The following is a 9376-nucleotide window of genomic DNA, read 5'->3' on the forward strand; positions in this document are numbered from 1 at the left end:
AGAGGCGCACGACACAGTGACCGACAGGAAGTTCAAAAAACCCGGCCCGGGAAGAACAGGAAGTTAGTCTTCACGTTATTTTTGAAATGTTAACTGGTCATTGCTCAGTTGCAAAGCCATCCGAGGGCCCCTAGCATAGCAGCGCCGGAAATAGCTTCCCCCGACGAGCGCACCGTCGCTTACGCATGCACGAAGAAAAATAGAGACTTTCAAGATGACCCCGCCGTAGAAACATACGTCGATGTCATCGAAGCAACAGCGGCAGAAACCGACAAGTCGGAGGCCGAAAAAAGAAAGGAAGAAACACCACAAGAAGTCGCATCTTGCTCCCTGGTAGGACGAAGGAGATCGCATTTGGTTTTGGATGAACAGACAACCCTGGCCTTTGCTCGGGGTTTAAACAAAGCATACACGCCAACCCCAGGTCGTTTCAAACGATGTTGAGCCAGATACCCGGCCGAGACTTGGCCATGCATCCGTATCCAGCACCGGCCACTAATCGGGGCCATGAGCGACCATCCAGAAACCTCTGCAGAAACAGCACACCCAAGCAGTCTTCTACGAAGAAAGTAATGCCAAACGGATGGAGATACCGTCCATGCGCCGCTAATGGGAGGAACGCCTCAAGATCCAACCTACCTCCCAACGGTAGGGGAATAGTTCGAGGGCGACATCCTCGGGGAACCTCCAGTGGAACCAGATCCGATGAGGCACAGCCAGCAGACGAACCTCGTCTGGCAGAGTACGGGCTCAACATTGTTATGCCAAATATCCTAGTCACCATAAGCGAAACTAGGAACGCTGAGCGACTCAGGCCTACTCGACCAAGGACCCTTCGAAAGATCCACAACCTGACACGGAATCCGCAGGACGCAGGTAGCAGCGGGGCCGCGAATGACTCCAATCTCAAAAATATGACAGCCGTGTTACTTAGTCAAAATCGCCGACGAGTACTATCAAACGATCAAGCTCAAATCTTGCCCCGAGGAAAGAAGACAACCGGGAAGGATGAAGTAAACAAGCCACGACGTATCACCGCGACAATGGAGGAGCGGCGACGCCCTCCGAGAACTCATAACATGGGGAGTAAAAATACCCGCCGCCGGGACAAAGACTGATCCAGGGAAATATTTCCAAGGATACTCTGGCATCCAGAGAAAAGGGCACCACGACTCCACCCCAGCATTGCGCCAACACATTGGTAAACCTCTCCCTCATCCGCTTAATCTTAAATAAAACATGTGTTCATAGATTCAGGAAGTTCGGTCACCCACAACGGCGATATCGAACCAAAGGTCAACAGGGCAGTCCGCATTAACGGACCAAATCGCCCCCACATCCTGAATCCTTGGTGAAATACAAATGACAAATTACCGAAAAGACCGTTCTCTCAATATAGCCCACATGAGTCCGAGCCGGGACCTCGGGGCTTTACGCATTCAAAGGAAGCGCAAAGTATAGACGTCTTGTTCAGACGACCACCGACGCACTACCCGAAGGCGCCGACGATCCTATCTCGACAAAAGAATGAGATTCCTCGCAAAGAGCAGAATTGGAATAAGCCGATAGGGACACACCGAGTCCCGAAACATCGCCTAACACACCCCGCGGTAAGAAAGAACTGCTTTGCTCCTTCGTTTTCTTAATACTAACCTGAACGCGGACTGCTGGCAAGGATATTCGGAGGTTCCCAAGACTTTACCCGGAGATTCCTAGGCCTCATATAGGCGACCGCCGTGTTTTCTCCTTTCAGCCGGGCTTCCGCCCCGAAAGAAACCTTGTCAGCAAGATTATTGGCAGAACAACGTACCGACAGAGAGTTCGATGACGTCACGGGCTTTATTCTGACATCCCAACAACGAACGATGGTTTGCCTCTAAGAGCATACCCCCTCGGGAGGACCCATATACGTCGGACTAAACCCCTATCGGGAATTCATGCTGGGCCAAAACGGTCCGAGAAGCCGTGCACGCACGGGTCGAATTCACAATGACAAAACAATGTACATCTATACCAAGCAATAAAAGGATATTTTCTCGGCATTTTATTCTCCGAACAAAGAAATCTCAAATGTATCCCCGGCAGGGGCCCCCTCCACTGAAGCATTCCGAAATACTCGGAGACTTAATGCCTGCAACTAGGCATTCGTGCATCTCAGGATCGAAACTCCAGGCTCATAAAGCCCCTACAAGGCAACTTCGAGCTCACAAGAAGCGGTTTTCATGCTTAAACAACTTGATGACTCGGAGGCTATTGTCAGTCACCATACGCTGGAAAATCCAAAACTGTAAGACCCTTAGCGGGCAGACTCAGCATAACCAGGTCCATTCTACATTACCCAAGATGACAAACTGTAAGACCTCAATAGGCATGACAAACTGTAAGACCTCAATAGGCATGAAAAACTGTAAGACCTCACTAGGCATGACACACTGTAAGACCTCAATAGGCATGACAAACTGTAAGACCTCAACAGGCATGAATATCCCGAAGTTTAGGCTATACATCGCATTTGTAAAAATCCCAAAAGGGCATACCCTCGATCTAGACACCTAAACTGTCACTCGGGATCAAAAATGGCTACAGCCAAACGCACATGACTACGGTCAAAACGGCCGATACAGCCAAAATAACGCGACTCAGGGACGCCCGACCATCGCTAAAAAAAAATCGCAGGCCACTACTTCGAATATACTTTGGAAAGAACCAGTTAAAACAGGCTTCCCTCAAACAGGCAAACAACGGGCTATGAACCTTCCGAGGTGCTCAAAATATCGCCGATAATGACTTGAAATCGAGGTTCTTCCAGAACCGATGACGGTTCAGGCAAACATCTTTCAAACGACCTTAACGAGCGGAAAACAAGCCTACAAAAAGCCCACGGGCAAAAACAGCGTGAGAGCCATTGTCGCCAGCTAAACAAGCCTACTGGCCACATATCAGAAGGTCTCTACGACCAAAAAGTTTAAGAGCCATTGTCGCCAGCCCAATTGACAACTTGAGGATTAAAGTGAGCTCGAATCGTAAAACGATTTGGAGACCGGATCCAAAATAGTTAACTAAACAAGCCTACGGGGCACATACGGAAAGGTCTCAACGACCAAAACAGCGTGCAAAGCACTACCCCCATTCGGGAAATCGAAGGCGCTTAAAGGTCAATTACAGCCCTAACCGCAAAGCGGCTCGGAGACTAGACCCGCAATAAGCACAAAACTACAGCATGCGTAAGGGCACGGCACAAACGCCACGATCGCCAGCCGAGAGAGCCTCCAGGTCGCCTGCTTATAAGGTCACTTCGACCCGAGGCAAAGAAGGCCACCATCACTCGCCCTTGCGGACAGGGAAGAGCTTAAAGGTCAATTACGGCTCGAATCACAAAACGACTCGGAGACTGGACCTAAATGCCGGACAAAGCGCAGGGACCACAATGCTTGCTCACGTCAAGAACCACACCTAGGAGCCCTGGCCTAGCCCGGTTGGTCCCGAACCTACGAGGATCCCGCCAAACATCGAAGCCGACCTGGTCGAAGGCAATAACAGAAAGAGATGCGGAAGAAGTAAGGCTTCAAAGTCTCTTCTTATTTCACGCACACAGAGGGAAAAAGGGGAGGGGACACACCCTCCATAAACAGACATCTTCTACATATATCAGAAACGGGGAAACAAAACGGCACAATCTGCGATCCAATCCGAAGGGCTATTCCCGTCTCGTCAGCAAGAAATGACCACGCGTCACGCTCATTTGCCTTTGCTCGATCCAATTCATCAGAAAGAATAAAGCCCCTCGCGCCAATCTCCTCGAGTGCTTCTCTTCGGGATCTGCAACGGATATATTCCTCGATCCTTTTCTCCCGGTCAAGGGCTCGCTTCAGCTCGACCTGAGCATCAGCGACATCCTTCATATGGATCGCCATCTCCTAATCAGCGTTGGTTCGACTTAGCATCGCCTTAGCCCGGGCGTCAATTATCTCGGCCCTAATCTTCGAAAGTTCGGATTCTAATTTCTCGATCACATCTGCTTGGATTTTGGCATTATCTCGAGCCAAGCAAAGTTGGACTTCTAAGGCAGGAACCTTGGCCAAGGCACTTGCCTCCTCCAAAACATGAACTTGCACCTGAGCCCTTAGATCGCCACAAGCATTTCTGGTGCGATCAATATTGCCCTTAAGGTACTCCATGGCCTCCGCCTTTTTCTGCAGCTGATATAACGAAGAAGGGCGTTAACCTAAAAGGGCCGAAGAAAGCGAAGCTTGAGCTGCATAAAGTTACATGCTCCATCAAATAACTCTCATAATTCGAGCACCGGTACGCTTTGCATCGCCAATGCAGCAACTCGCCCTCCTTCACCTCGCTAAGTAGCCTAAGAGATTCTCCCTCACCCTGAACTTTCTAAAACTTGGCCCCTTGACGGACCAGCTCAGACATCAGCCTGTCACAGGCCTGCACAAGGAAAACTCAATGACGAATGAAGGATGCGCAATACAGGGAAACTGCGCCTAAACTCACCACGAAGTGAAGCCGGCGGACTTCTTCAAAGTCGGAGCATACTCCTGTTGATCCTGTCCCTTTGCCCCGGGGAGAACCGGCCTCGGGCAAAGCATATCCGCTCGAAGGCATCGACGACCCAGAATCAGGTACTCGGGGGGCAGCGGACTCAGACAATGCCTTCTCCTTGGAGACATTGGCCTGGTCAGCACCACTTGGAGCTCCATCGCCTCGAGGGGCGAGAGGGGAGATCAACGACTCCTTCCCCTCTTCGGAAGAGCACTGTCTCATCTCGAGGAACTGCCCAATGCCTGCAAACAGCAAATCCAATGCAAGTAAAGAGGGGGAAAATATTACCTCAAGTATGTGAAGGCCAAGGCAAAAGCAACATGCACACATACCTTGATATTTCGCTCCCCACCTAACACGAAGCACAACTCGCCACCTACGCTCGTCGCAGGACGAGTGGATTACCAGCCTCCGGACCCAGCCAGCCAGATTGGAGACTTCGCCCGGCGTTCAAGAAGTTGCTACAACAGGGTAAAAACACGATTATTTAACTAACTTCTGCTATAGGTACAACTTGAAAAAGCACCAAATGCTCCACTCAAGTGCGTAATTCCACCCTTCGGAGAACGGCAAAAGCTCCACGAGGATAATGTCAACCGTCCGTACCCGGACGAACCAACCGGCCCACTCTCAAACCCCCTCCTCTTCGTCGTCGACAACAAAGGGCGTGGACGAACGACACTTCAGTAGCAGGCCCTGGTGATGAAAGGGCCGATACAACCGGATGAGGTGATCGAGCGTAAAGTCAAGATCGACTTTCTCCGCAAAGAACCTTATCATCAGCACCACCCGCCAAAACGACAGGTGTATCTGCGCCAAAGTAACCCGATACTTCAAGCAAAAATCAAGCATGACCCTGTCGAGGGGGCCAAACGCGAAAGGATACAGGTATACACTCAAAAATCCATCAGCGGAATCCGTAACGTTCTCTCCCGAAGGAAGCACCTGCAGCGCTACCCCCTCACTCCATCCGCAGTATTTTCTCACCATCTCCAAATGCTCCCCCTTTATCAAAGAAACAGTCTTCAGGACGAAATCCCTCAGCTCCCGAGCACCGGGAACAGCACTCTCCGCTCTCTGCCATGCCGCCCCCAAAGTGGTTGCCATGACTATGGTAAAACTAAACAGAGCAAAGCAAGGGCACGCACCAACACTTTTTGCACCTAGGGAAATAAGGAACCCTATGCCAAAGCGGGAGTGCAGCTACCTAAAAATAGTGAAGCCCTGCGAAGAAGCCGAGGCCGCCTCACTTATATGCTAAGAAGCGGCAACGTTTCGCCTACTCGGGGTGAGCCCCGGGGAACCTACGACATCGGTATAATCCAATGGGGCGATACCTAACCCCGAAAGTATCCTTTGACAAGAATCCAAGACTCGAGGAACCGTCTGCATTATCTCCAAGCTCGAGATAGCATCCCGCCTCGAGGATCCCCACCGAAGAGAAATCGTAGTTTGCGAGGCTTTCCATGCCGTCCTTCAACGTGAGGTGGTTTCAGATTTTGTGATTACATTTCTAAAAAAGAAAGAATAAACGCAAGAAGCTCCAATTGCGGAAGCACCACAAAGGTTCGAAGCGGTGCCTGAGTGTGAGCAACCCCTCAGTAAAAAATCTATCTCGTACGTAACTAAAGGAAGTTGTCCGCATCAAAAATCAAATGGGACCGCTCGGTACCCGAAGCTGGCTTTCATCCAGGATAGCATCCTCAAAGGCCTCGAAATTCGACACATTATCTACGTGCAATTCAAAAGGCCCAGGCAGCCCAGTACTATTCGATCGATCCAGGATTGCCCCAAGGTACGATAATGGCCTCGAAAGACATGTCGGTCAGTAGAAAAGCGGAAAAGATGCTCGCACCCGAGTCAAATATCAGCATCCAAGAAGTGAAAGGAGGCAGTCAGAGGGCCTCGAGGGGTATGAACACATGCGAAAATCAAAGGCAAAAAACCAAAGAAATATATTCATGTTCATAAAGATTCATGTACAAAAGCCCCCGAGGGGTCATGGCATGCGTTTACAAAAGCCCTCGAAGGGTCATTACATACAATTGCGAAAGCCTATGGGAGCCTACCCCTACAGCGAATGAACGGAAGGATGTACATGTGATGAAACCTGGAAGCCCAGTCCGCCCTCGAGGGTGCATCTCCGGTATTAGCATCCTCGAGCGTCGCACCCTCGAGGGTGATCCCTTCGGCCTCCACCACATCTAGGTTCCCAGCTCAATCCCTCAAGGGATTCCCGCCAGAAGAGATGAAGAAGAAGAAAAGGAGGGGACGCGGAGGAGGCAGAGAAAAGAGACATAGCCCGTCGAAGCCAAAAGTTGAAGATTCGGCGGGCCTCAACCTCGACGGCCGGTAGGGCCGCCTTATCCCTCGAGAAAGAAAGATCCCTAAGGATGAGGTGTCGTACCAGGCCCGGGTAGGAGAATGAGCAGCAACATATAATCCGAACGACTGTCTATATAAGAGGCAGACCGACTCCCCATCCATCATCACCTCGGGCCAACAGCAGCAGCAAACACCAACATACCAACGACCATAGCGGGACAACGCGATTATGCTATATTAAGGGACGTCCCGGCGAAAGGCCATAGCACCACTTAAGGGAGCCCCTCCTAACGGCCTTGAGGCCGTAAGCCCCAAGCATGATGTTCAAAGGTAGAAGAAGATGACAAAAAGAGAAGCATGCCGATGAAGGTACTGGGATAGAAAAAAACAACGCCAAGGCACCCCATTTATAGGGGGCAATGACACGGTCGTCTAGGCTCTGGAAGACTGACCGACGAATGCAATTATTGCATCCTTGAAAAATCGAATCGACGACAATACTTTCACCTTGAAAAACGGAAGTGACAGAGTATTGAGCATGAGTCTATGAGATATGCCATCTATCGCAAAAGATTGCGCCACGATACGAATCGCCAGTGTATTGTCGCCATGAGGAGTTCGGGGAGTCAATAGTCATAATCGTTTCCCATCGCTTCGTTCTGAGAAACGCGGAGTCTATCTGAACGCGGTGAAATCAGAGGGCCTGATTTCCCACCATTAGGTTATCTCGGGGAGGTACCTCGAGACCCCGAGGATATGAACCCACGACTTAGTATTCTCCTTCGGGGCTTGTCAAGGCCCAATTCGAGGCCGAGATAAAGACAAAGAGGGGAAGCCCTCGAGACACGCGGTTGAGTCTGACAGGGCCGGCCTATCCATCGCCTATGCTGAGGCGTCGTGTCAAGCCATCACATCTCCGTATTTCGTAAATTAAATATACATGTGTTCGTGACTGAGTTCCTCTCCTATATAAAGGAGACTCGCCCTACCTTGTAAAGGACCGATGTTACTCCTTTTTCTTCACAAGTGCAATAATATCTCTCTCTCTTTCTCTTCTTACTAAAAACTTATTGGCTACCACTGATTCGAGGATACCTCGATATCCTTCGCCTTTATATGTGCTCTCCATTTTTTATATGTGTTATTCATCGTATAATTTAGTTTCGGCTATAAAGAGCTTTATTTGATCGTATCTCTAACTGTTATACTACCCTCGATTGCCCCCGATAGCCCGAGCTCGATCTTGAGGTCGACCCCGAAGCCCCCATCGACCAAACCTACATCCGGGTAGCAGGCCCTCCGGTTCGATCATTATCTTGTTTTGACTCACGCTCCATCGTTAAATTTCATATTATTAGCATTATCTGCTCTAACAACTAGCTCGGGAATAGATCACGTATTTTTATAATCCCATTTTACAAATTTAATTGTCGTTACCATTTTCGCAGTAAACACACAAGTTTTGGCCGACGTTGTGGCTGATTTTAGTCCTAGACTGCTGCCTTTGGCCACCAAAGAAGCGCTGATGGTGACGGAATCAACATCGGGAGTCTGGATCTTGTTCACGGATGGAGCTTCCAATATAAAAGTGTCCGGGCTCGGTGTAGTATTAATCACGCATTTGAGAGAAACTCTGAGGCAGGCCATAAGGAATGTTCCCTTAACTAACAATGAAGCAGAGTATGAGACCTTGATTGTAGGTCTCGAGTTAGCCCAGGGACTGGAATCCGAGGTCATAGAAATCAAATGTGATTCCCAGCTAGTAGTAAATCAAGTCTACGGAATCTTCGACGCTAAAGAAGAGCGCACGCAACAATATGTAGTGAAAGTCCAAGATCAACTTGCATGATTCAAGGAATGGTCAATAACCTATATTCCGAGGGAGGAAAATGTGGAAGGAGGCGCGCTAGCCAATCTAGGCTCGCCCACAAAAATGAAGGGGTCAGACTCCGGTACGGTCGTACAACTTATGCATTCGGTATTGGATATGGAAGGCTATTGTGAAGTAAACGCGACTAATTTGGTCTTGGACTGGAGGAATGAGATCATTGATTAAAACTCCTGATGATCCCAAGGCATCCTGGGCGCTGCGCACTAAAGCAGCTCGATACTGCTCCAAGTGAGTTCAATTGTATATAAGATCTTTCTAAGGCCCGTTGGACAAATGTTTGGGAGCCTCCAAAGCTAACTACGTCGTGAGAGAAGTTCACGAAGGAATCTGCAAAAATCACTAAGGCGCAGATTCCTTGGTATTAAAGCTAATTAGGGCAGGATACTATTGGCCCCGGATAGAACAAGACGCTAAGGCTTATGTTCAGAAATGCGACAATTGTCACTGCCACGTACCGTTGGTGCATCAACCTGCAGAGCTATTGCACTAGGTTTTGTCGCCCTGGCGATTCATGAAATGGGGGATGGACATAGTCGATCTGCTGCCGCCAGCTCTTGGTAAGGTAAGACTTCTTTTAATTTTAGCTGACTACTTTTCTAAGTGAGT

At 49.5% G+C, this 9376-nt stretch overlaps 1 protein-coding gene across 1 annotated transcript; it reads left to right on the top strand.

Annotated features, from left to right (window-relative positions):
• The first annotated feature begins 6357 nt into the window (after window positions 1–6357).
• Window positions 6358–8728, top strand: LOC109212449. Its single transcript, XM_019376098.1, has 2 exons — window positions 6358–6466; window positions 8328–8728. Exons 1-2 carry the CDS (start codon window positions 6358–6360, stop codon window positions 8726–8728), a joined length of 510 nt encoding a protein of 169 aa, XP_019231643.1.
• Window positions 8729–9376: the final 648 nt, after the last annotated feature.

Source organism: Nicotiana attenuata, unplaced genomic scaffold (assembly GCF_001879085.1).
Source record: "Nicotiana attenuata strain UT unplaced genomic scaffold, NIATTr2, whole genome shotgun sequence".
Classification (NCBI taxonomy): Eukaryota; Viridiplantae; Streptophyta; class Magnoliopsida; order Solanales; family Solanaceae; genus Nicotiana; species Nicotiana attenuata.